Raw genomic sequence first — 27,116 nt, 5'->3', positions numbered from 1 at the left:
TATTAACATTGACTTGGGTCTGAACACGTCTTCTCTAACGCTCGTGTTTTCTTGAAGCTCTGCTCGGCCTTTTTGCTTTTAGGAATGCCCTGGAGCACCTGAGCACTTCACCAGGGACCACATTAAATGGTGAGATGACCAACAAAAAGCACAAAAGACACGATAAAGATGTCACTAAATAGATTGTAATAAGGACACTTGTGGACATTACATGAGTCAAGACAAAAAGGCAGAGCCGGGCCTTTCACCCTCCCACCTCCTGTGGGGCGTGTGCATTGAGGACCTCAATTTTTTTCTTTTCTGTGCATGTCTGTAAATGATCACAAAAGGGTGTAAAGTATTGATTTGGGGGTTACACGTAAATTTTAGCAGGTAAGCAATCCCTAGATACGGAATCCATGAATAACAAGGATTCATTGTATTTGGAAAATGTTGATGTTTTCCCCTTCTGCTTGAATGCTCTTTTGTTCTGTATCGTATTTTTGAGTCATAATTCCCCTTCTGCTCCTGGTCTGTGGGGTGCTGTTTTATTGTCGTCTTGGCTGGAACATTGCTTTGGATACATCTGACGCCACCTGATTTATTAATATCTTTCTCATCTAGTAGATGATTGGGGATAGGGATTAGATCCCTGAAGAATTGGCTTCAATTTGCTAAACCAAGAAGTGTCGGTCATTCTTGATTTTGCAGTTTTTTTTGGTCAGGGCCAGGTTTGAAGCCACCACCTCTGGTATATGGGGCCAGCACCCTACTCCTTTGAGCCACAATGCCGCCCTCATTCTTGATGTTGTTTCCTAGAAAAGCTTCTGATCTGCAGGTTCTGTTTATCTTTTGGTTTAAGGACTTTTTCTTGTATTATGTTGCTTTTTGGGTAGTATAATAATTATTCTCTTGTTGGGTTTTCCTTTTCCGTATCTGTTACTTTTTCTCTCATTGCTTTCCCTTTCTGCTTATTAATAATGGCTCAGCATTTTCCTTCTTGTTTTCTCTTTTCTTGAGCCTTTGTCTGTTGCATTTTTAGTTGGATCTATGCTGTTTCTTATAATTCCTAATTTACTGTAGTATTTTGACTTTGCATTTGTTTTCATAACCCTACATACTTCTTTTTTGAAAAGTATTCTTTCTATATGTTTGGTTGGTAGGGTTTGTGTCTTTTTTTTTTTAGACAGAGTCTCATTATGTCGCCCTCGGTAAAGTGCCGTGGCATCACAGCTCACCGCAGTCTCAATCTCTTGGGCGTAAGTGATTCTCTTGCCTCAGCCTCCCAAGTACCTGGGACTACAGGCATCCACCAAAATGCCAGCTATTTTGTTGTTGTTGCAGTTGTCATTGTTGTTTAGCTGCCCTTGGTGCAGGTGGCCAGCGCTGTAACCACTGTGCTACAGGCGCCGAGCCGGTTTCGTGTCTCGTTATTCTGCTCCGTAGCATGAAGCATTCTTTTGGAGAACTTTCTTCTTCTCATCGTGGTGCATTCTCTCCCAGATCAGAAGCTGGTCTGATTTTCGCATGCCGCCTTCCTTTCTCCCATCATTTCTTTTTCTGTGCTGTGCCTTCATTATTTTCATGCTGTGTTTCCCCCCGTGCGTTCCTGTTAATGTTTAGCAGCTTGGTCTTTCTGTTCATTCTGACATGGGAGAGTGGCTTTCCCCCTGCAAGTCTAGATTGGGTGATCTGTTTACCTTTTTTTAGATGAAAAGGCTCAGAACTGGGGAGCACCAAGTGGATTTGGAAGGCCTGGGCTCCCTTTCTCTTCTGAAGTCTTCTCAAATGCTCTGCACCGGGATTCACCTTCCCCGATCAGGGAACTTGTCTCATGCTTGTGGGGAGACACTGAGCCCCTCGAGCCTGCCCCATCAGCCATGAGCCCTGCCAGAGAGGCTCCCAGACGGCCAGCCCCGGCTGTTCCCTCCTGTCTCCCCATCCCTGCCTCATCTGAAAGGAAGAGAGAAGGACCCCCCTCTTTTCATCTATCCAGATTTGGGGGCCTGGATCCTTATCCCTCCTTGGTGCTGTTTCACGGAATGAGGGCACAGCTGGGAGTTTCCCACCAGAGTCTGTTTCTCCATAAGTGAAAGAGATGCTTCTGGCTTGGGGCATGCACATTTTCTGCTTTGGACATTTTTTCGGGTGGGCTTTTAGATTTTTGGGTTCCGTGGCCCAACTGTCCTTGCCCCTGGATGCTGCATCTCTCAGCAGCAGCCTCTCAATGGCAGTTTGACCCTTCTTCACGCTGTGGGGATTTAACAATTCCATCTTCTTTATTTCCTGGTACTGTTTATTGGTAACGGAGGGAGGGGCAGTGGAGCCCTGGGGAAATGCTGGGTTCCCGACCCCAGGCCTAGTGGTCCCAACTGGGAAGTCGAAGTGGCTTATGTTGGGTGCAATGTCCCTGCGGACACGTTCCCCACACGGAGACGCCAGCATCGCCTAACTGCTGAGACCTCTCTCAACATTGCCAGGTGCCAGACGCTGTGTCAGGGTCTCTGTCAGGCGTTTCCTGGGTTCTCGTGGCAGCGTGAGGCAGGTGGCATCTGTGGTTATGTCTGTCATAGTACAACACACCCGTGCAAAGGGCGTGTATCTTCAGCTCAAAGGAGACATGGCAGATGACCCGTGGCTGGATGGAGAGACAGACCTGAGCCCCACAGGAACCCCCCCAACCCCACCATGCCCTCCTGGTCACAGGGTGCATTTACAGTGAATCCTGTTTATAGGTGGGAACAAGAAAGACTGGACGGCAAAGCTACTGGCAGCCCCGGGGTACGGTTCCTGCTGCCTACCTGGCAGCCTACCATCTGCAGGCTGAACTCAACACAGAAGGTGCCAGAGGGCAGTGCCACATGGGAGATGGCACTGGGCCATCTGGGGTGTCAGAGTCAGGTCCCCGACTATTCACCGAGGGTCTTTGGGTGGAGATCTAAGGTCCCTGAGTCAGGTTTCCATCTGTTGGGAGGACAGTCCCCACCTATGAAGTGAGCTGCTATAAGCTGGTGTCTGTCCCAGTGTTAGGTACATGGCGGGTGCCCACAAAATGTCCGTCCTGTCATCTTTCTCCCTGGTAAAAGCCCTTTTGCTCACCTGCTCACACGTGGGAGGCCCCCTGGCCACAAGGAGAGAAAGGCCATCTGAACCATCCAGATGCCCATCGGCAGCTGGGCCAAGGGTGCCGGGAAGTTAGGGACAGTGCCTGTAGTTGGCTGGGTCACAAGGACAGCTCGGTGTGGCCACAGCAGCTGCTGTGTGGTTGCATTGACATAGCAGCACAGGCCTAGGGTCACGATGATCTCTGTGAAAGAAGTTGTGAGTTCCTTTTGGAGGGTTAGTCTCTGCTCTCAGGAGCACGACTGCTTCTGGAGCCTTCTGAAGGCCACTTCTCTTCACTTTGTTCAAGACAACCAAAGGCCCTGGAGGCTGAGCCCAGAAATCCCACGGGTATGAGCTCTCAGCGACAAAGTGGACATTGTTCCCACGTGAAGTCCCTTGTGGGGTTGCGTCCTCTGTGTAGCTGGGGACACAGGGCAGTTCCTGGAATCCTGCCCAGAGGAGCAGCGCAGGAGTGGTGGGTGAGGTTGGCAGTTTGGCCCCAGGGCCCGCCTGCCAGGGACGGTGCCAGCGGAACTCCTGGGGCTGCCCCTCCTCTGTTCCTGCTGAGTCCGGGCTGCCGCATCTTGCTGAGTGGCTGTTCTCTCTGGTGGGATCGAAGCTCTAAGCCTTTGAGTGAGGGTCTCCTGCAGCCCCACAGCCTTTAGGCATACTCGGGCGTGCAGGTGGGCTCACCAGGTCATGCGGGGGATGGTGGTTGCACACTGGTGCCCGATGTGTGACTTGGCCTTTTAAAAAAGTGGCATGTGCCCAAATCAATACAGACTGTACCGAGTTCTGTTATTTATGTTTCTGGAGGAGAGGGAGAAAGGCTGACCTTCAGTCACATAGCAGCAGGGTTTTAACGCACTCTGAATGGCGTGTCGTGAGAAGCCTGGAGAAAAAAATCACAGTGGAACTGTGCCCTCTTGGGAGGCTCCTTGGCTGTGTGTGACATCGCTCCCGCACGCCCATCTCTCCTGGGGTTGGCACCGGGTAGCTCAGCGGAGGCTGTCAGCCAAGTGTCAATCCCCATGACCTGTTGGGGCAGGCTGGCAGGTGCAGTGGCCTGGCCCTCCTCCTGGCATAGGCTTCAGGAGGATGAGCGTCCCCTTTCAGGCTTTAATTAATGCTTCCATTATTAAATAAATGCATCTTCAAGTTAGATATTTCATTGAGGAAAAAGCATTTCAGCTGCTATCCTGACCCCCGCACAGACATTTCATTCCCTGTTTTATTTATTATCCGTCCTCCCTTCCCCTCACGCTCTCTCGCTCTCTCTCTCTCAGATTCTCCCCATCCTGCAGCAGCAGCCCCTGATTGGCCACATTGGGGCTGGGGGGCCTCTGTCCTTTCTTCCTGTGCCTGCCCCGCCCCTGCCCCCACCCCAGCTGACGGAGACACCCCCCAACTGAGCCACACAGCCTCTCAGATATGCTGGACTCTGAAGTGACCTTGGCCCTTCTCTGGACTCCCAAGAGCAGAAGGTCTTATGTCCTCCTCCTCCACGTTTTCAATTCCCTTTTTCTACGTCACAGACATATTATTGTCATGTCTGCTTTTTATATTTGAGGCTTCCTGTGCATTTGAGTATTGGGAGGATTCCGTCTTTTTTGGCAGATTTCGAGCTCTTTCTTCTCCCATCCCTGAGTCAAACCCCTGCTGCTGACTCCCCCACCCCCTTCCACAAAGACCAGTGGGCAGCCAGCCATCGAGAGAGAGAGAGAGAGAGAGAGAGAGAGAGAGAGAGATAGCGCGCGCGCGAGCGAGCAAGCTCTGGAAGGCTGGTGCAGGATGGTTGGTCACCTTCCAAAGCTCTGGGGGAACGCTCTGCCGTACTGTGTCTAATTCATTACTCTTGGCCCCTCGGGAGGCGAGAGCGGAGTTATCTTCTCCCAGGAGTTATGGGAGTCCACACTGCTAGAAAATTGGCAGCTTGGGTGGCTGTGGATTGTACGTGGCAGCCTCTTAATTCCATTTCAGGAAGGTTTTTCCTTGACTACTCCCCAGGATGGGGTTGTCCAGGTAGAAGGCTGGTTGTGGTTGGGTTTACCTTTGGCCCTGATCTCTGCCACATCTAGGTAGGCGGCTAAGTGAACAGCAGGGAGGCTCCGGGCAGGCCGAGAACACTCAGTGTGGCTGGTTCTGGCTCCTCACGGCCAGAGGCCCAGCGCCCGCAGGTGCCACCCTGCCTGAGCCTCAGCCTGTGTTCCAGCCACTGCCTTTCCCCGGGTTCCCTGCTGTCCCCTGCTTAATCCCTCTCATCATTCACCTTGTGGCTTGGGGACGCTTCCTGACCCTCTGCCGCAGGTGGCCCAGCCCTCTTTCTCCTCCTCCTACACCTAGGACTCTCTTGTCTGTCACCACTTCTGTTTGAATGGTGTCCTTGGCCACATCTCTGCTGTGACGCCCCTCTGGGGGCCAAACCTCATCTGTCTCTTGACGCCTCAGTTGGAAGCTCAGCCGCTCCTTAACTCATGTCGTGCAAAGCTGACGCCACGGCCCCTCCCTTCTCTCCGAGTCCATCCTGTGCGGCTCTGCTGTTAACTTTTTCTCTCAGGTAGTAGTGACTTTTTTTAAAAAAACAAAACCAAAACACACACAACAAGCTTTATTGAGTTATAATGTACAAATCGTAAGATTTGTTTCTTTGAAGAATATAATACAGCGGTTTCTAGTAAATTTGCTGAGTTGTGCCACCATCACATCATCCAGAGTTGGGCTGTTTCCGTGCTGCTGAGAAGCCCCCACCAGCGTGCAGTTAGTGAATGCTGCCCCTGTCTCACCAGCCTCCTTTCCGCAGGCCGGCCCGCTACAGGCAGTTCCTACCAGCAGAGTGGGGTGGAGTGTGCAGCCTTCGTGTCTGGCTGCTTTCACTCAGCCTAATGGTTTTGACGTTCACGCACGTGGTGACCGTCATCGGAACCACCTTCCTTTTTACTGCTGAGTAGTAGTCCTGGCCACATGTGGGCCACGTGCTGCCACCCCACTCCCCAGTTGTCAGGTGATTTCACCCTCTCAGTTCTGCGGACTTTTCACTCTGTTGTCCAAGCAGAACGCAGGAACCTCCCTGAGCTCTGTCCCCCCAGCCAGGGACAATCCACACCCACCCATGTTGTTTTGCCTTCCAACCCCCAGCTGAGCCAGTCACTCCCTGCCCCCTCTGTCATCTTCCTCAGGATGGTCAGGGCAGACTCCCTCCTCTCAGAAGTTTTCCACGGCGCTCGAGGGCACTGTCACCTGTGTGCAGTTGCCACCGCGCTGTGTCCAGCCCTTCTTGCTGGTCTGAGGATGGAGCTGGGACCCCCCACCCCAGCCTGGGCAGACCCTCCCGAGGACGTACTTCTTGCTGGTCTGAGGATGGAGCTGGGACCCCCCACCCCAGCCTGGGCAGACCCTCCCGAGGACGTACTTCTTGCTGGTCTGAGGATGGAGCTGGGACCCCCCACCCCCAGCCTGGGCAGACCCTCCCGAGGACGTACTTCTTGCTGGTCTGAGGATGGAGCTGGGACCCCCCACCCCAGCCTGGGCAGACCCTCCCGAGGACGTACTTCTTGCTGGTCTGAGGATGGAGCTGGGACCCCCCACCCCAGCCTGGGCAGACCCTCCCGAGGACGTACTTCTTGCTGGTCTGAGGATGGAGCTGGGACCCCCCACCCCAGCCTGGGCAGACCCTCCCGAGGACGTACTTCTTGCTGGTCTGAGGATGGAGCTGGGACCCCCCACCCCAGCCTGGGCAGACCCTCCCGAGGACGTACTTCTTGCTGGTCTGAGGATGGAGCTGGGACCCCCCACCCCCAGCCTGGGCAGACCCTCCCGAGGACGTACTTCTTGGTGGTCTGAGGATGGAGCTGGGACCCCCCACCCCCAGCCTGGGCAGACCCTCCCGAGGACGTACTTCTTGCTGGTCTAAGGATGGAGCTGGGACCCCCCACCCCCAGCCTGGGCAGACCCTCCCGAGGACGTACTTCTTGCTGGTCTGAGGATGGAGCTGGGACCCCCCACCCCAGCCTGGGCAGACCCTCCCGAGGATGTTCCTGGCTCCTTTGCTTTTCTCTGCCTCTTTCTTCACAGTTGTGGGTTCACAGTTAAGCACCTGGGAGACGCTAGGTCAGTGTGTCTCCCTGAGAGCATCCATCCTGTCCTTGAACCCAGCCCTCTGGTACAAAAACAAAACCAATGGACACTGGTACGGCCCGATGGACACTGAATGTCTGAATAGAGCATGAACCTTTGTCTCTGTGGGTTGAGGAGGTGACAGTTAAGCTGAGCCCTGGTTGAGGGGAGAGAGGTCAGCTTTGTGACCTTCCGAGCAGAGGGTCTGCAGGGGCAGCTGGTGGAGTAGGAATGAACTTGGGGTGTGGAATCAGCAGAAGATTCTCTGCTGGCTGGAGCAGAGTGCACCTGGCAGAGGGGACAGGTGGGGGCATCCAGGCATACAGAGCCAAGGCCAAGGGACTATGATTTTGCTTGACGAGCAAAGGTTTGGTACAGAGCACAGGACCTTGTTTATATTTAAAGAAGGTGATTTTGGTTTCTCTGCAAGGAAGAAGGAAGGAAGTAGAAGCCAATTGGAGGTTCCTGCAAGAATCTGGGAAGTGGCGCTGAAGGATGGGCTGAGAGTGCAGGAAAAGATGGGGACCTGGGGGCAGGTTCACCCCCAACTTCACCCCAACCAGGAGGCACTGAGGAGGCTAGGGAAGAAGGCCAGGCTCTCAGTTTGATGCTATTTTGTTTTTCTTTAAATTTAGAAAAAATTAGAAATATAGAAAAACATCAAGAATGATGTCATAAACACTAGTATGTCTGTTGCACAGAATTGACGGTGGTTAATGTTTTGTCATTTTTTTAATCGTAGGGTTAAAACGTTACTAATACAATCAAGTTCATCCTCATCCTATCCTTCCCCCAAAACCCCATCTCCTTTCCTTGGAGGCAGACGGTGCCGTGAATTCAGTGTGACCCCTTCTTGTCTTCTGTTTCTTTTTATATGTGTTATTTATCACAAGGTAGTGTAATGTTGTTGGATTAAAAAGAATATAAATATATATATTTTTTTACATATGTACAAGTATATATATATGTACTTGTTTTCATACTGGGCATACCACTTATGACTTATTTTTTTCACTTGGCATTATATTTTTGAGCTTTGTGTTTATTGAGATTATGTTGTATTATTGATATATTGATATTACCCACCCATCAGTTCTCTGTCATCCGTCCCTTCTGCTATCCATTCATCCATCCAACCAACCATTTCTCTGTCCATCTCTCCACCCATCCGTTCATCCTTTTGATTATAGAACTACGTGTTTAGGATCTTTGGTCTGTCCTTTGAGTGGCCCTGCCTCGTCCTTTGTAGTACACACTCAGTTCGCCTTTGGAGGGATAGAAGTCGAGGCATCTGGTTTTCTTCTTGTGCTCAAAATAAATTGGTTGTTAATGCCAAGGAGAGCTCCTCTTTCTCCAGCCCCTAGGAATCTACTCTCCCTCATTTTCTCCAGAATGTGGCAATAATAATCAGCCTCACAGTCCTTAAATGGAGTGCTTTACATTTCACGATTCTGATTAGGAGTTTGGTGAGTTGTTTAAAACAAAGGGTAAGACCTAGGCCGTCCTCTAAGAGGTACCAGGGAAAGTCAAGCCTGATCATTCTTATTGGGGGAACGTCAAGCCTTGATAATTTTTGTTGGGGGAAAGTCAAGCCTGATCATTCTTACTGGGGGAACGTCAAGCCTGATCATTCTTATTGGGGGAATGTCAAGCCTTGATCATTTTTGTTGGGGAAAAGTCAAGCCTGATCATTCTTATTGGGAGAATGTCAAGCCTGATCATTCTTATTGGGGGAAAGTCAAGCCTTGATCATTTTTGTTGGGGGAAAGTCAAGCCTGATCATTCTTATTGGGGGAGCATCAAGCCTGATCATTCTTATTGGGGGAACGTCAAGCCTTGATCATTCTTATTCGGGGAAAATCAAGCCTGATCATTCTTATTGGGGGAATGTCAAGCCTGATCATTCTTATTGGGGGAAAGTCAAGCCTTGATCATTTTTGTTGGGGGAAAGTCAAGCCTGATCATTCTTATTGGGGGAAAGTCAAGCCTTGATCATTCTTTTTTTTAATTTTTTTTTTTTTTTTACTGTGGCAGTTTGGCCAGGGTTTGGTCTGAACTCACCACCCTCAGTATATGGGGCCAGCACCCTACTCACTGAGCCACAGGCACTACCCATGCCCTGATCATTCTTATTGGCCACTGTTCATCTCCTGTTGCTCGCTTGCTAAAGGCTATGTCATTTTTTTAAAAACCAAAACCTACTTGACCAGAATTGGTTTTGTGTGTTATTAGAGTTCTATTTCACACTTTCCCCGTAAGGTGAATGTTTTAGATGTGAGCAGGCCTGGTCCAATGTGCAGGGGTGTAGTCTACACATGGATGCCTGACTTGGGGTGCTCTTATGGTGAAGTTTAGAGCTAATGCCACTTACATCTCTTTGAGAGAGTAACGTCAGCAGCTAGAATTACTGCGCATTCTGTGGAAAAGCTTTGTAAACCCCACGCTGTGGGAAGACTAGGCTGGTTCAAAGGCCATGCTTGTCAGGAGCAGCTGTTCTCTTCGCTGGTGTCCCTGGCCAAGAAGAATTATCCAGAAGGTGGTAGCACCAGGGCCCTGAATCATCAATATTTAATTTCCTGCATTAAATTGAAGGGCGAGGCTTTGTCTCGGCACCTTTGCTCTGCCATTGGATTTCATGATGCCCCAGCCTCTGTGTCTCTGCCTCAGCTTCCCCTAGCTCTGACCTCTCCCCTCATGCCCTCCTTTCTGGGTACACACAGGGCAGCAATTCTCTAATTAACTTCGTGACCCGATTCCTGCTGGGCTGATCTTCCTGATTCAGGCTCTGTCCCTGTGCTGGTGGGAGGGAGCTGAACCCCACCAGTCAAGCCTTCAGGGTCTCCCATGATCTCAGCTCCTCTTGCAGCCTGTGGTTCCAGAAACAGCCCTAAAGTTTTTGGAGTGTTCCTCTTTGGGCGTAGGGTCCTGGACCTACTCCCGGGGAACAGGATGCAAAGTTGATGTGTTGAATGAATCCCCCCTGCAGGTGCTTGGTGAGTGCTTTGTGTTTGTAGTCAGGGCTATTTAATTACTCCTAACTCCTCCCCACCCCCAGTTCTTGTTTCAATTTATTGCTCCTACACTGACTTCTCTGGCTACCATCTGATCTTCTGCTCTGCGATGGCTCTGCCTAAAATCATGGCTATTAAGAGGAAAATGAGTTCACCTCTGAGGGGAACATGAATCACTGGCAGAGCCCAAGCAGTGTCTCTCAGCTCAGTGTCACCTTGGTGATAGCAGGGGTGAGTAAAACTCACAAGGATATAGAGCCTGCTTACCCCCGCCTCACCATCCAGGGGCTGCCATTATGCTTGGACTGTTTGAACAATGTTCTAATTGGAGAAACGATTCCGCAACTGCATTACCCTCTGTTAGTATCTCAGCGTGCAGGAGTACTGGCTTGACTCCTGGACCTCGGTGTCCTCTGGATCCAGTTCACCGTCATCTCCCTGTTCCCCTAGAATCCCTGATTTTAAGCGTCGTGTGTTATCTATTGCAGTGTTTGTTATTTGCTGCTACGAGTACTCCACTGATGAGCCTTTGTCCACAGCAAGAGGTATTATTTCATTTAGACAATTGCATTTGGAAATAACCCAATTACAGTTTCAGTTGACCTCGGAGTTGGCTATTTTTCAGAAGTGTGTGCAAATATGCAAATTGCAGATGAGCAGCTATTAAAGGCCAGAAGACTCTTAAATGTGCCTTTTAATGGCTCCTGCTAAGCTTGTATTTATTACACATCTTTAAAAATATGTCGTGAAGAAACTGATGGTGATGTAAACCATAGCTGTAGTGGAAGGTTGGAACGGGAGACGCTAGTGAACAACGTGCTTAGAGCTTGGATTGCTTTCAGAATTTCCCAGTTCCTGCCAAGTGCTGCTGGAAGGCACTGGCAGAGCTGGGGTCTTTCTTCTCTCTGGGGTCTGTGTTTCCAGCTGTGGGTCCTGGCCCCTGCTTGCCCTCGTTCATGTGGCTTTTGCTGAGCTCCTTGGGTGGAAGTCCAGTGTGAAGATGGTATAAATCTCGCCGGGGAGATGAGTTACCAGCTAGTGTAATTCCAGCCCTTCCACGCCTGCAGGTAACCCACTGGAGCAGCCCTCGTTTTTGCATAGTACAGTATTTACCATTCTTTCAGGACTTGTCTGGACACTCTTGTACCCTCATGACAACTTCACAAAAGAACCATCGTAGTCATCTTTATTTCACAGGGCCTGGAACAGATTTGGAAAGCAATTTAGTCTCTTCTATGAAATTCTCTTGCCACATAGCTGCAAATCCAAGCAGCCTGAGGCCCAGAAGCTCCTCCTGCCCTGTAGGGCAGGTGCCCATCAGCATTGGTTTTGTGATTCGCTGTCGTCTGTGTGAGTTTGTCACCAATACACATGTGTCTGGTTGTGGGCTAAGCGTGTTCCCTAACCACCCCACTCCCCCCACACCTCAATTCCTATGTAGAAATCCTAACCTCAGGCTCTCAGAATGAAAACTTGAATGTTAAGGTCTTTACAGAGGTAATCAAGGTAAAGCAAGGCTGTTAGGGTGGGCCCCGATCCAGTCTGACTTGTGTGCTTGTAAGAAAAGGAGATGAGGACAGAGACGTACAGAGGGGCAACCATGTGAGGACACAGGAGGCGGCCACCTGCAAGCCAAGGGTAGAAGCCGGTGGAGGGGTGGGGGGGGGGGATGACACTGAGATGCTTCCATCTCATCATTCCAGCTTCCAGGACTGAGGGGTCCGTACACTCAGCTCACAGCTCTGCCTGTCCCCTACTCCAGCTTTCTGCCCACTGTCTGGGTATTTTCGGTTTTTAGTCTTTCATCATGCAGAATACCTGCAACTTGCATTAACCAAATATGCTAGCCTGTTTCCCCATCTCTCTTCATTTTTCACTTGACCTTGACCATGAACTTTATTCATGGGAGGGCCAGTATTTCATGTGGCTTAATGACAAAGTGAACCCTACCTCTGTCGCTTACAGTCTGCAAACATTGGTGGTGGCATCTGCCCTCTCAGAGTCCTTGCTGTAATTAATAGAGATAATGTATGCACCGTGTAGTTGATACAAAGCACGTCCTCCACAAATGGTGCTTCCGTCACCCCACTGTTACATCATTATTAAGTCCAGCCCTTTCTTTGCTGTTGTATTATACCACCCAGGAGTATTCCATTTCTGGAGTTTTGTCCAATGTGGTTCAATTCTGTTAACATTTATAAGCATCGGGTGTTGTGTAAATAAAGCCGTGTCCTCAGGCAGCTGGATAGGGCAGGGAGGTGTGCCTATCCACCCAGTGTCACAGTGGTGCTGAGATAGAGATTGTGGGGAGGAGGAGATCTGGGGGAAGGTGCATCTTGGGGACGATGTGGGTGGTTTATCTGCTAAGCATATACCCCATTTGTGGACACAGGCCTCCAGCGTGCAAAAGAAACTTCCAGAGAGCTGAAGCTGGCCTGAAGGAGTCCTATGTCATATGCTGTCATATGTCATTATGTTGAGGCTGGTGTTGGCCACAAACACCTTCCCCACGGTTAGGTTTTACAGTTCCCACCGTGTCAGCCCCTCTCCCATCTCACTACCACCCAGATCCCAGGATGTGTGCAGGCCTGTGTGGTGATAGTGAGAAGCTACCCTGATCTGGGGGGTGGAGATCTCATTACATCCCCTTGCAAGTCTTCTGTGTCTTGAGCCCCCCCAGTTTAGCTCAGAAAACTAGTGTGTTCAGGTGGATCTGGAATTGCAGTATTCAGCGAGCTGTACCAGGAGGCCAGCAAGTGGCAGAGCCGTTCACTCCTGCCTGTTAGGGGAAGGTGAGGTGGAACATTTCCAGTGCAAACCCAAAGTACATGGTGGTGCCACCTCCAGGAGACGCAGGATGGAGTGGCTGGAAAGGTGGCAGGGGTCAGCTGGATTAGCTCCTGGGGTTCTGGGAGCATGCCTAGTGGTCAGCTCAGCTTGGCAGGAGGCCAGAGAGATGTCATCCAGGGAACGGGCTGACGGGGAAGGCGTGGTGCAGCTTCTGCTGGGGAGACGGTAGCAGGCAGTGCCCAGGGGTGCATCACTAGGATGCAGGTGTGTGCACGTGTGTTTGTGTCTGTCTGTTTCTGTTTGTATTTGGGTATTGTATGCATGTGTATGGGGCATGGAGAGGAAGGGGATGCTGGCGGACAGGACATGTCCTGAGAAGGAAGCCTGGCCAGACCATGGTGAGCTCCTCCCTGTGTCCCAGGGAAGAGGCAGGTCCCGAGCCTGTGGCAGTGGAATGACTGGGTTAAGAAGGGCCCGGGGCCCAGAGGTGATGCTGCCTGTGTCTGAGGCACATGGCTGAGCTCAGTGTGGCGCCGCTGGGGTGACCCTTGTGAGGAGGGAGGTGGCCCAGCAGGTGGGGGGACAGATGCAGGCCCATGTGCTCTGAGGCCCCAGAGGGGTCCAGGCTGACACGGATAGTATAGCACAGGGAGGGGCCGAGGGCATCCAGTGGGCTTCTGGAGCAGGTGGGGCTCCTGCCTTGCTGTTGGGACGAAGGACGGTGGATGGGAGCAGGTGCAGCACCGTGGGAGACTCAGACGGGAACATTGTGAGACTTGGTGTCATCAGCTGATAGATGGCCCTCAAGTTACTCACCTGGTGATTGGTGTCCAGGTCCCCCTTCGATGACCTGGTCTGTGTGCTCAGGGTTGACAGTCTGCACATCCCTTTGAGTCAAACTGCCCGGGATAGAGTGACCATCCACCAGTCAGGCACAGGAGCTTGTTTTAAGATGGTTTTTTTGTTTTGTGGATTTCTGCTCAGGTGAGAATCTTTGTTTAGAATACTTTGTTATTCTTCTGAAGGTTTTCTTTTGTACCTGCTCTCTGAGGTCCTGTTCTTAGATAAGAGGACATGGCTTTTTCTTAGCCTCTGTGTCTTTTTCCCAGAGAGAAGCAGCCACATGTAATATCCACAGCCCGTGCCAGGCGTCACTCCCCCTAGCACCATCACACTCTGTGCTTTTTTGTTATTTTAGTTTTATTTTTAAACACTGCGAAGCTAGACTTTGCTTCTTTGGAAATAAAATTTAATCTCCTAAACTTTGTTCCTGGTTATGGGGATTAAATGATGTCCCCTTTAAGTGTAAATGTCTGACACAGGCAAATGCACTAGTAATGGGAAGATCTGAACACAGGTAGTGTTCACCCTGATGCACCCGTGACCCGAAGAGTCCCGTTCCGTCATCTCAGTGATTGTCACAGCCCTCAGGGATCCTGCAGGTTCAGCCCCAGGCCACTGCGCGTGTAAAAGTTATTCCTCCACTGCTCTGGTCTGTTCAGTGTGCAGTAGTGTCATGTCTAAAAAACACGTGTTACATACCTTAATTAAAAAAATATTTTATCACTAAAAATGCTAACCATCAGCTGAGCCTTCAGCAAGTCGGGATCTTTCTGCTGGAGAGGGGTCTTGTCTCTGCGTTGATGGTGCTGACTGGTCAGGGTGGATTCCTTTTGAAAGGAATCCTTTCTTGTAAGGCTGAGGTGGCTTTCGGCAATTTCCTAAAACTCGATGACAGTGAACTTTGCTGCATGGTTTAATCTTCTTGTCTCGAGATTTCTCTGTAGCACATGATGTAGTTTGGTAGCATTTTACCCACAGCGGAGCTTCTTTCCAAATTGGAGTCAATCCTCTGAAACCCTGTTGCGACTTTATCAACTAAGTTCATGTGATGTTCTCAGTCCTTTCTCGTCATTTCAACAACATTCACAGCCTGGGCGCCAGGAGCAGAGGCCATCTCAAGAAACCGCTTTCTTTGCTCATTTATAAGAAGTAACTCCTCATCTGCTCAAGTTCTATCCTGAGATTTGCAGCAGTTCAGCCGCATCTCCAGGCTCCACTTCTAACTCTAGCTCTCTCGCTCTTTCCACCACATGACGTAACCTCCTCCCCTGAAGCCTCGAACACCACAAAGTCACCCACAAGGGATGGAATCAACATCTTCCAAACTCCTGTTAATGTGGATATTTTGACCTCCTCCCATGAATCACAAATGTTCTTAGTGGCATCTGGAATAGTGAAGCCTCTGCAGAAGGTTTTCAGTTGCCTTTGCCCAGATCCATCAGAGGAATCACTGTCTCTGGCAGCTGTAGCCTTATGGAATGTATTTCTTAGATAATAATGCTTGAAAGTTGAAATTACTCCCTGATCCTTGGGCTGCAGAATGAATGTTGTATTCATTAGCAGGCATGAAAACAACATTGATCTCCTTGTTTATCTCTGTCAGGGCTCTTGGGTGCATTGTCAACGAATAATAATATTTTGAAAGGAATCCTTTCTTGTAAGCAGCAGATCTCAACAATGGGCTTAAAATATTTAGTAAAGCATGCTGTAAACAGATGCACGGTCATCCAGGCTTTGTTGCTGCCTTTGTGGAGTATAAGCAGAGTAGATTCAGCGTGATTCTTAAGGGCCCTAGGTTTTTATGTAATAAGTGACCACTGGCTTTACCTTAAAGTCAACCAGCTATATTAGTCCCTAACAAGAGAGTCAGCTTATCCTTTGGAGCCTTGAAGCCAGGCCCTGACTTCTGCTTTTAGATATAAAAGTGCTAGATGGCACTTTTTTTCAATAGACGTCTGTTTTGTCTGCAATGGGAATTGGCTGTTTCATGTAGCCCCCTTTGTTGATGTCAGCCGACCTTCTGGGTCACCTGTTGCGGCCTCTCCATCGGCTCCTGCCACTGCACCTTGCGATTGCACGCTACGGAAACGGCTTCTCTCCTTCACACACTAACTGCCATGTGAGTTATGAACTGTTTTTCAAGTTCTCTTGCTACTTTGTACATTACCCATTTATATTGATGTGTGTTTTAGGATCATTTTGTTTTCCAAATTTTTATTCCATTTTTGTAATAAAACACTGTGGCCCCGAGAAAAAATTTTCTGTATGTGCGGGGGGTAGGGTGGGGGCTGTCAAGGTGTTAAATGTCACGAGTCAACTCTGCTGGCTTCATACTTTTCTTCTGCAGCTCCCTCACCTCTCTGTCTTTGTGGGATTGAGGAGAGTCGGGACCTTGCTCTGGATTAACTTTTGACTTAAGGGAATGTTGTGGCTGGTTTAATCTTTTATCACTAAAACTTTCTCCATCTTAGTAATAAGGCTGTTTCACATTCTTCTCACTCAATGTGTTCACTACAGTAGCACTTTTAATTTTCTGCACAAACTTTTAATTTCCAGTTGTAATTTTGCTTACTCTTTGATATAAGAGGCCCAGCTTTTAGCCTATCTCGGCTTTCAACACACCTTCTTCACTAAGTGTCATCATTTCTAGCTTTCGATTGAAAGGGAGAGACATGTCACTCTTCCTTTCACTTGAACATGTTGAGGCCATTGCAAGGTTATTAGGTGGCCTAATTTCAATGCTGTTGTGTCACAGAGGGAGGCCTGAGCAGAGGGCCCAGCAGCCAGAGGGTGGAGCAGTCGGAACACACAGCACAGTTGGCAGGGAAGTTCACTGTCTTACACGGACACACAGTTAATGGTGCCTCAAAACAACTACAGCAGTAGTGAAAGATCACCGTAACAGATATGGCAATACTGAAAAAGTTTGACATGTTGTGTGAATTACTAAAACATGACACAGGGATACAAAGTGAGCACGGGGTGTCATAAAAATAGTGCCAAGAGACTTATGCAGCTGTGCCACAACCTTGGGTTTGTCAGAACCGTAATGTCTACAAAGCACAAGGAGCTGAGCCACTGCAAGGAGCTGCCCATTGTTTGTGTTCTGCCTGCGCTGAGGTTGCCGTGGATGCCTGTAGAGAGGAGTGTACCACATCAGGGACCCGGGAGCCACGTCAGGGACGCGGGAGCCACGTCAGGGACGCGGGAGCCACGTCAGGGACCCGGGAGCCACGTCAGGGATCCGGGAGCCACGTCAGGGACGCAGGAGCCACGTCAGGGACCCGGGAGCCACGTCAGGGACGCAGGAGCCACATCAGGGACCCGGGAGCCACGTCAGGGACGCAGGAGCCACGTCAGGGACCCGGGAGCCACGTCAGGGACCCGGGAGCCACGTCAGAGACGCAGGAGCCATGTCAGGGACCCGGGAGCCACGTCAGGGATCCGGGAGCCACGTCAGGGACGCGGGAGCCGCGTCAGGGACCCGGGAGCCACGTCAGGGACGCGGGAGCCACGTCAGGGACCCGGCAGCCAAGTCGGGGATCCAGGAGCCACGTCGGGGACGCAGGAGCCACGTCGGGGATCCGGGAGCCACGTCAGGGATGCAGGAGCCACGTCAGGGACCCGGGAGCCACGTCAGGGACGCGGGAGCCACGTCGGGGACCCGGCAGCCACGTCGGGGACCCGGGAGCCACGTCGGGGACGCAGGAGCCACGTCGGGGACCCGGGAGCCATGTCAGGGACGCAGGAGCCACGTCAGGGACCTGGGAGCCACACACACTCGACCTGGCTATCAGTCAGATCCCCACCACGTTCTGCAAGTGTGACCTTGGAGTAGGGAGCTTGGAGTTTCTGAGGCTCAGTTTCCTCACCTGGGAAATATGGAGTAAAGATACTATCACTATTATACCAACAATGATACCCACTTATGGTTGTGGTGGGAAGGTGAATGCAGTTACCATAGTTTCTGATACATTAGGATTCAATAAACGTTAACCATCTCTGCGTCAGGGTCGTCATCAATACCACTGGTATCATCACTGTCATCTGCATCCCCACCACTACCACCACCACCATCATCATCACCACCACCATTATCATCACCATCACCACTACCACCATCACCATCTATATCACCATCATCACCACCATCAGCACCATCATCATCATCACCACCATCATCACCATCATCATCACCACCACCACCATCATCACCATCACCACTACCACCATCACCATCTATATCACCATCATCACCACCATCAGCACCATCATCATCATCACCACCATCATCACCATCATCATCATCACCACCACCACCACCATCATCACCATCACCACTACCACCATCACCATCTATATCACCATCATCACCACCATCAGCACCATCATCATCATCACCACCATCATCACCATCATCATCACCATCACCACCATCATCACAACCACCACCATCATCACCATCATCATCACCATCACCACCACCATCACCATCACCACCATCATCACCACCACCACCATCATCACCATCATCACCACCACCATCACCATCACCACCATCATCACCACCACCACCATCATCACCATCATCATCACCATCACCACTGCTACCACCATCACCACCACCACCATCATCACCATCATCATCACCATCACCACCACCACCATCACCACCACCACCATCATCATCACCACCACCACCATCATCACCATCATCATCACCATCACCACCGCTACCACCATCACCACCACCACCATCATCACCATCATCATCACCATCACCACCATCATCACCATCATCATCACCATCACCACCGCTACCACCATCACCACCACCATCATCATCACCATCACCACCACCACCATCATCACCATCATCATCACTACCACCACCACCACCATCACCACCACCATCACCACCATCATCACCACCACCACCATCATCACCATCACCACCACCACTACTACCACCACCATCATCATCACCACCACCACCACCGCAGCCGCCACCATCATCCTCATCATCTCTCACTAGACATTAAGCTCCTTAAGGCATAAGATCCCATCTTGGTTATCTTCATGTCCTCCCACCCAGTGCTGGTATTGGACCCTCTCTAGAGAGGGGTGTATCCCCAGCAGTTCTTTAGAGGAGTTGACAGGAGCTGGGAGCTGGACTCCTGGGCTGTTCTTCCCTGTATTGTCTGGGAGCTGACCAGCATGTGGCTCATTCTCTCGGAACATTTCTAACATGTTGTACAAGAATAACCATCTCACAGGGATGACACTGTACTCCTCATGGTCAATGTTACCGAGCATCAGGTCGCTTATGGCACAGACTGTCTGGGGTGCTCTGCCTGGCAGATGCATCCCTGTCCCATCTCGGCCTCTCTGCCTCTCCTTGTGCCAGGCCCTCAACCTGGAATTCCCCAAAGCCATACATCCCTTTGTGTCCCTGGACAGCTGTCTGTGAGGTGCAGACCCAACAGGCAGCATCACTTGCCTCTTCCTCTGGGTCCCCAAAGGAGCTTGCTACGGCCTTTGCTTTTCCCTTTTCTGTGTCATGCGATAGTGGAGTATGTGTCTCCCGCTACTACAAGCAGTGGCCTGGGGTGACGTTGTGGCTCCCAGTCATTGTTCATTCAGCAAGTATTCAGCACCTGTGCTGCACCAGGCCAGCTCTTGGGACTGGGGTTTGCCTGATTGAGCGGTGAGTCAGTGATGGATAAGGGAAGAATCGGAGCAGGATCCATCCTGTATCTTCCCACATCAGGGGCTTTCCTACAGCTGGCGACTATGCCGGCAGCGCCCCTCTCTCTCTCTCTCTCTCTCATACACACACACACACACACACACACACACACACACACACGGAAGGAAGTCCCTTGGGAGTGGGGAGTGCCCAGGTGCTGCCTTGTACATGGTTGTTAGTTCCTGGCCTCCACAGCCAGCCGCAGACTGGGGGGGCTGAACCCAGAGGCATTTATTGCCCGACGGTTCTGGGGGCTAGAAGTCTGAGATGGAGGTGAGCAGGATGGGTTCCCGTGAGGCTGTGAGGGAGAGTCTGTGCCAGGCCTCTCCCCGGCTGTGAGGCTCTCTTGTGATCCTCCGTATTGCTTGTCTGTGAAGATCCAGCATCCCCAGCTCTACTTGCCCCTTCCCGTGCCTGCAGCCCTGTGTGCATTCTGCCGAGCTCTGGTTTTCCCTCTATGAGGACACAGTCATTGGTCGGGGCCTCCTCTACTCCAGTGAGACCTCCTCTAAGTTGATTACATCTGCAGAGACCCCATTTCCAAGTAAATCACATTCATAGTATAAGGGTGTCGGGACTTCAACATCTTTTTAGGGGACACGATTCAATTCCCATAATAAAATGCATTATTTATATTTCGTCCGATCCTTCCAACAACCCCGCGAGTTAAGCAATAGTTTTGATTTTCATGGAGGGAGCAGAGGGACTGCTGGGTTGGGAGGTTTTCCCAGGAACACAGGTTGACTTGTGCAGTTGGGTTGTAAACGCAAGCCTTTTTTTTTTTTTTTTGTAGAGACAGAGTCTCACTTTATGGCCCTCGGTAGAGTGCCGTGGCCTCACACAGCTCACAGCAACCTCCAACTCCTGGGCTTAAGCGATTCTCTTGCCTCAGCCTCCCGAGTAGCTGGGACTACAGGCGCCTGCCACAACGCCCGGCTATTTTTTGGTTGCAGTTTGGCCGGGGCCGGGTTTGAACCCGCCACCCTCGGTATATGGGGCCGGCGCCTTACCGACTGAGCCACAGGCGCTGCCCTAAACGCAAGCCTTTCTGACTGACCTCTTAGCTCCTATTCCTTCCAGAAGTTTCTACATGGAGTGTTCTTGGCAATTTTTTGGAGCAGGATGGATCTTCCTTGGGCAGGGCTGGCCCACACACCACACGGACTCAGCCTTTCTGGCCCTGCCTAGTGAATGGCAGTGGACACCAGTCTCTGTGATGACCTGCAGTGGCACAGAAGTCACCTGGGAGGCGATTGCAAGCCCATTCAGTGCTGCCTCATGTGTGGCTTTGGGGAATTCCAGGTTGAGGGCCTGGCACAAGGAGAGGCAATGAATACTCACTGAGCTGTTTGCCTATTGGCAGGATCTTCTCCCCAGGCTTCAGGGAGGGAGCTGCAAGGCTCTGTGAATGTTGGTATCTGAGGCCGCCAGAGCTGGCAAGGCTGGCAATCTCTGAGATAGGAGCAGGTAACTTATGGGGAGCCTGATGTAGCTTGTTTGTCGTTCCAGGAGTTTTGGGGAGGGCACTGCAGGTTACTAGAATGAACAACCAGCCCCACATGGCCCTCTGGGGAGCTTTGAGACTCACACTTGAATTCAGCTCTTGACACTGGAGAGGGGCAAATAGGAGCATTCCTGCACAGGGTGTCAGATTTCCCAGGCGGGGAGGCTTCTGGTTGCCCCTGAGACCCTGCTCATTGTTGGTGGCAGCAGGATCCTTTCCCCACCAATGAGGAGCTCCCCCAAGGCTGGTAGGGACTTTTGTCAAGCCTTTAGTCAAGCCTCACTTTTTTCGGAATGCTTTTATAGCAGTAAAGCAAATTCTTGAGTCCATGCTGATGGGTGGCTATACGGTAGGATATAATTTTAATTTAAAAAAGTCTGTTTGGAAGCAGATTTACTTGGTTTTTGCTTTTCCTGGCTATTGACACATCTCAATGACGGGACCCAGGGACAGGACCCAGGGACAGGACCAAGTCGTTGTCATCCCTGTTCTTGGAGGCGTTAAGATGTTTTTGAAGTGCTTATGACTGGTTTGTAGGCCCTGTTGACAGTATTTAGCTTTTCTATTAATTCTGGAGTAACATATCTGATTTTTCATAGTTACCTTTTTTTTTAAACCCTTTGGGAGGGGTGATACCTGTGTTTTTGAAGCTTTTCTGTTTGGAGTCAGCGTGGGTGGTATGAAGATGTTTCTATCAGTGAGGTGATGAGACCAGGCATCCACCGCGTTGGGAATGATTGGTGTTAAAATTAAGTGATTGGTGTTAAAACTGGTATTAGAATGTGCCCAAGCTGTGGTTCTCAGTGTGTTCCCTGGACCAGCAGCCAGAGGACCACCTGAAATTAGTGAGGAATGCACGTCCTTAGGCCCCACCCAGCCCTACCAAAGCAGACTGTTGTGGGAGGGGGTGTGTGTGGATAATCTGCTTTAGCAGGTGCTGATTGTCCGCTGGTAAAACGTCCCCAGGACAATAGGTGGTTATTGATTAGCAAAGATGCTGTGAATACCCAAGATGTGAGACCCAGGCTGGCAGACCCAGGCTTCCATCTTAGCTTCTCCCTTTAATATTTATCAAAGAAGGCAGGCATGGTGGCTCACGTGGGTGATCCCAGCACTCTGGGAGGCCGAGACAGGTGGATCGCCTGAGCTCAGGAGTTTAAGATCAGCCTGAGCAAGAGGAAGACCCTGTCTCTTTTAAAAATAGAAAAACTAGCTGGTATTGTGGTGGGTGCCTGTATGAGGCAAGAGGATTGCTCAAGGCCAGGAGTTTGAGGTTGCTGTGAGCTATGATGAAGCCATAGTACTGTACTCAGGGCAATGAAATGAGACTTTATCACCAAAAAAAATATATATATATAGCATATATGTATATATTTACTAAATGCCCCTGCACAAGCAGCTAGGGGGGCTTTATTTCTCAGCCTGAGGAGCCACCCAAAGCTCTGAGACACTGTCAGGAAGGTGTGCACACATGTAGCTTTGGTGTCTCTGACCACATGTCGCTCCTAGGTGACGGGCCAGGGTGGGGATGGGACTGCACCACTAACCAGCTGCCTTTGTCCTTCCCGGCAGAAATGCATCCGATTCAACCCGGACGCCACAGTGTGGGTTGCAAAGCAGCGGGTTCTGTGCACGCTGAACCAGAGCCTGAAAGATGTCCTCAACTACGGGCTGTTCCAGCCGGCCAGCAATGGGCGGGATGGCAAGTTCCTGGACGAGGAGCGGCTGCTGCGCGAGTATCCGCAGCCCCTGGGCCAAGGGGTCCCCTCCCTGGAGGTACTTCAGTTGGTGGCCACCACAGTTGCCCCTGCTCACTTCACAGCCTGGACGCCGTGGGGGTGTGGGGAAGATCTCACCTAAACTCACAATTCCCTCTGGATTGGGAAATTATCCTCAAATTAAAAACTTAAATTGAGGTCTTGAAGTTGCACCTAATTTTGCTGTGAATTTTTGACTGTCATGAAATTTTCATACTTTCATTTTCTTACTACAGATTCAGAGAATCTGTGGAGAGAAATCTTGGTGTGAACAAATCCGGGGTCTGATTCAAGCTCATATTCCTAGGACCTGTGAGTCCTGGGGGCACAGAAAGGGGCCTCCTTATACCTCCCTGCAGGGTACTATCCCCCTGTCACCTAATTCGCAGTTTTTCCCAAGTCTGCTTTTCCACTCTCTGGATGCCAACTGTGTGAACAGAATTAATTCAGTTCTGGCATTAACTGTGGGTTTAGGGCCCAGCCCCATAGCACTGCCAGGTCCCAGGGTCCCCCACGCTCCTGCCCAGTTGGCCCATTACCTGGGAGATCCCTCCACTCCCTCCTTGGGTGTGTTCATTTGCTAGAGCAGCTCCCAGAACTGAAGAAGGCACTTTTGTCCTATCAGCGGGTCTGTTGTGAAGGACACAGGGGAACAAACAGCAGATGAAGAGGTACCCGGGTCCCAAACACAGGAGTGTCTTTCCCCTGGAGTTGGGGCACCACCCTCCCTGCATGTGGACGTGTCTGCAAACTCAGAAGCTTCCCAAACCCTGTTGTTTCAGAATATTGATGGAAGTTCTATTCCCTAGGCAGGGTGGGGTAAATCTCCAGCCCTCCTGGGCTTCCAGCCTCTCTTCCTCTCCCTGGAAGTCACAGGTGAGGCTCTAAGTCCCAGCCCCCTAATCTTGGCTTGATTTTTCTGGCCACCAGCCCCTATCTGGAAGCTGCCTGGGAATTGGGAGTCATCTCATTGTGTACTGAGGAGACTCTCACCACTCAGGAGGCTCTAAGGGTTTTCCAGGAATGAGGCATAAAGACCAGTCTCCCTGCCTGTGGGGCAGGTGGCTGTGACCCTGCAGCTGTTCTCGGTAGCTCAGCCTCCTTTCTGCTTCCTGCCATGAGAATGACCAGCAGCCTCTCTGAGCAGCTTTCTCCACCGCAGACTCTTGGAGCTTCCCTAGTGGAATGGTTGATGTGTCCAATGGGGCAGCCTTGCATATTGCCATGTAAAGCAGAACCCCTGTCCTTGCCTTCCTGACCCCGACTGGGTGCACCCAAGGTTTATATGCAGATTCCCGACAACATACACAGGGTGTGCTTGGTCATTTCTGCTGCACATCTGCTCTCGTTATCGAGGAAGGCCTTCATTTTAGCTTTGTCAGACAATGAGAGGGGGCATGTGGGTGGTTGCACTTAGTACTCAAGCCATCAAAGCGGGTTCTCTACTTGGCCACTAGATGAGTGGGGGAGATGTCACAGACACCAGTCTGGACTGAGGGGTAACCTCGTCTGCATAGTTCTAGTTTCCATCATGACTCTGAGGCTGGTGTTACTGGGATCCCTACTGTGGACCGTGTGTTGGACCAGGGTTTCCGTGGAGGAAAACAAGGGCTACCACTTGGGGACTACATGGTTTAGAGCAACTCTCTGCTGTTCTGACCTCAGTTTGCTTATCTGTATAATGGGTGTCCGTTGGGGGAAAAATTAGTGGTGTGGGCCTCCTAAGTAGCAGACACCCTGGGTGTTTTTACTGTGAAAGTCAGGGTTCTGGTCACACGGCTCTTATATTCTAGATGGAGGGGATGGGCCAGGAATCAACATGGTTCATTGCAGGGGCTGCTGGTTTCTATAACAAGAGTAAAACTGGGCAACAAGACCAGAAATTCCAGGAGCCTCGTCTTACTCTGGCCCCAGTTCCTACAGCTGTGCAGTCTTGAGCCAGACACTGTGCCTGTTGGAGCCCCAGATTCCTGGCATGGAATAGCGGAGGTGTTAGTGTGACTTCCCGCATGACTGTGAGACTCAGGGAAGGAGCAGTGTGCTGGGGCAAGTCTGGCTACCAGCAAGTGCACCACATTGGCGTGTGGCTACTGCCTTGATAGATCCATTTTTCATGAGATCATTGCTGATTTTCACATTAATTCACCTCCCCTAGCCCATCATCCTGCCAAGTGGTCTTCCTCAAAGTGTTGAGACACCTGAGGGTTGACACATCAGCGGCAGGCGTCCCACTGAGCGCTTTGCCTCAGATGATCTCAGTGAGATGTGGTTGGCTACTTACGAAGCCCTGGAAATGGCAAGAAGAGCGTTTGTGGTTCTGAGCTGTTGCTCTTCTCAGCCACCAGCTGTGCTTATGGCTCTGGAATAAAGATTCTCCTCTTGAGAACCTACGCTCTTGCCAAGAGATACTAGTGTTTATAACTAAAAAAAGGGTCCATTGATTTGAATTCCTTGAGACTTTTCAGTTTGGCCACATTATTGTGGGCTAGGGACTCTGCCTGGTGTCCTTCTTGGTGGCTTCTGAAATCTGCCACAGAGGTGCGATTGGTCCCATAGTGTGGCTGCCTTAGGGTGAACCTAGACTCGGGGTAGAAATCCTGAAAGGGGCCTGGGGCTCTCCCTGCCGGGTCTGTCCAGGGACGTGGATGTTCTGACCACACTTTATCCCAGAGCTCTGTGTAGCCTGGGTCTCCCAGAACTTTATGATTTCACAGCTGATTTATTTGGGCACTTAAAAAAAAAGTTTCAGTCTGTGCAAAAGAAGAATTTTGTCTTTTGTAGACCTGCTGTTTTGTTTAGCATGGAGGAGAGAGCAGAATAAGGTTGTCTCCTTGGAAACTTTATCGGTTTCGGGATTAGCTCACCCGCTCACTGCCCTGCACCGTCCTTTTATCCGCGGGTAGTTGTGCTCCGGCTGAGCTGATGTGTAACCTCGGAGGGTGCTGGTATCAAGGAATGGATAAAATAGCACCTGTCCAGGAACAGTGCTGTGCCAGGAAGCTCACATTTGACCCTCAGGCCACCGAGGAACAGATAAGGACAAACTGAGGTGAGGCGGGACAGTGCCCAGCCTGAGTGACATGTAGTGACCAAAGGGCTTCGGGGTGCTGGGACAGGCAGAGGTGTCAGGCTGTGACAACACTGCTTGACTCTCGCACGGTCACTGCATCTGAGTAACAGGTGCTTCCTGGTCGTGCAAGGTAATTTCCAGTTCAAAGGAGGCGCTGCGGTTTAATGCACTAAATGGTGGTTCTCCTGTCCTAAGAGTACATGGAGGTGGGGCTTCTCCCGGCCTCACTTCTCATGCGAGTTTTAACAAAGGCAGGGGGAGCCACATCCCTTTTGTAGATTCCTGGTCAGGGTCACCTGCTTATGAGGAGAGACCCAGGCACCTGGTCTGGAGGCAGCTGGGCTTCTCACTCTAAGAGGATCCTTACCCTTTCTTCTTTCTGTTGCTCTGTTTTGTTCTTACGACGTTTGAGCTAAATTCCTGCAGAATCTTGCCAAAAGTGATTCTTAGGATGTCGTAGACTCAAAATACAAGTAGTTTATTTGAAACTGGAGGAGTCTACTATGGAGTTTCCTGTCCTCAGTGAACTAGCAAAGGAAAAAAAAGTTGACTTTTCCTCTGAATAGTCATGTGAAGTATTTATTTGTTTGTTTTCTTTTTTGTCTGTTTCTGTGCCAGTTTCGATACAAGAAGCGGGTATATAAACAATCCCATCTTGATGAGAAACAATTGGCCAAGCTCCACACAAAGGTATGCGGGGAAGGGGTTGGTATTTACACTCTTGGCATTTTGTTTTTATTTCTTGTCTTATTATCGTCTTGCTGGGGGTAACTGCTGTGTGCCTGATGTGCTGTGGTGCGTGGCCGAGACACAAGGGGGTGATGGTGGGGGGACAGGGCTGCCACCAGTGGGCAGCAGGGTCTGCTCAGTGAAGTCGTTAGGGGCAGGGGCAGTGAATCCGGGGGTGCTCCTCGGGTTCAGAGGCCGGGGCTCTGATAGGGGCAGGATTTGGATGTTCAGAGTGGTGGAGAGAAGACAGTGCCTGCCAAGCCCTGAGATGGTTTCCTCTGTTGTCAAGTCAGTACCAATCTTATCGAAATGCTCTTGACATAAACTACCCCAGGCAGTTCTGCATGGCATGTCAGCAGCAGGGAGCTGCCTGTAGAGCCTGGCACCTGGCAGGAGGCTTGCGGTCCCTGTGTACACAGCCGGGTGCTGAGTTCCAGATGTGACGTTCATGCCATGGGCACCCTGT

The 27,116-nt window shown here is 50.8% G+C and overlaps 1 protein-coding gene across 1 annotated transcript in view; it reads left to right on the top strand.

Annotated features, from left to right (window-relative positions):
* Nucleotides 1-27,116, top strand: part of SHANK2 (SH3 and multiple ankyrin repeat domains 2) — a 577,367-nt gene that overhangs the window by 86,236 nt on the left and 464,015 nt on the right. Inside the window, exons 4-5 of the mRNA XM_053561191.1 lie at nt 22,667-22,870; nt 26,540-26,611. Of these exons, the coding sequence (XP_053417166.1) occupies nt 22,667-22,870; nt 26,540-26,611 (276 nt within the window). The remainder of the gene's footprint in view (nt 1-22,666; nt 22,871-26,539; nt 26,612-27,116) is intronic.

Source organism: Nycticebus coucang, chromosome 14, assembly GCF_027406575.1.
Source record: "Nycticebus coucang isolate mNycCou1 chromosome 14, mNycCou1.pri, whole genome shotgun sequence".
Taxonomy (NCBI): Eukaryota; Metazoa; Chordata; class Mammalia; order Primates; family Lorisidae; genus Nycticebus; species Nycticebus coucang.
The sequence above is the reverse complement of the archived record's forward strand: the minus strand, read 5'-3'. Positions and strand labels throughout refer to the sequence as shown.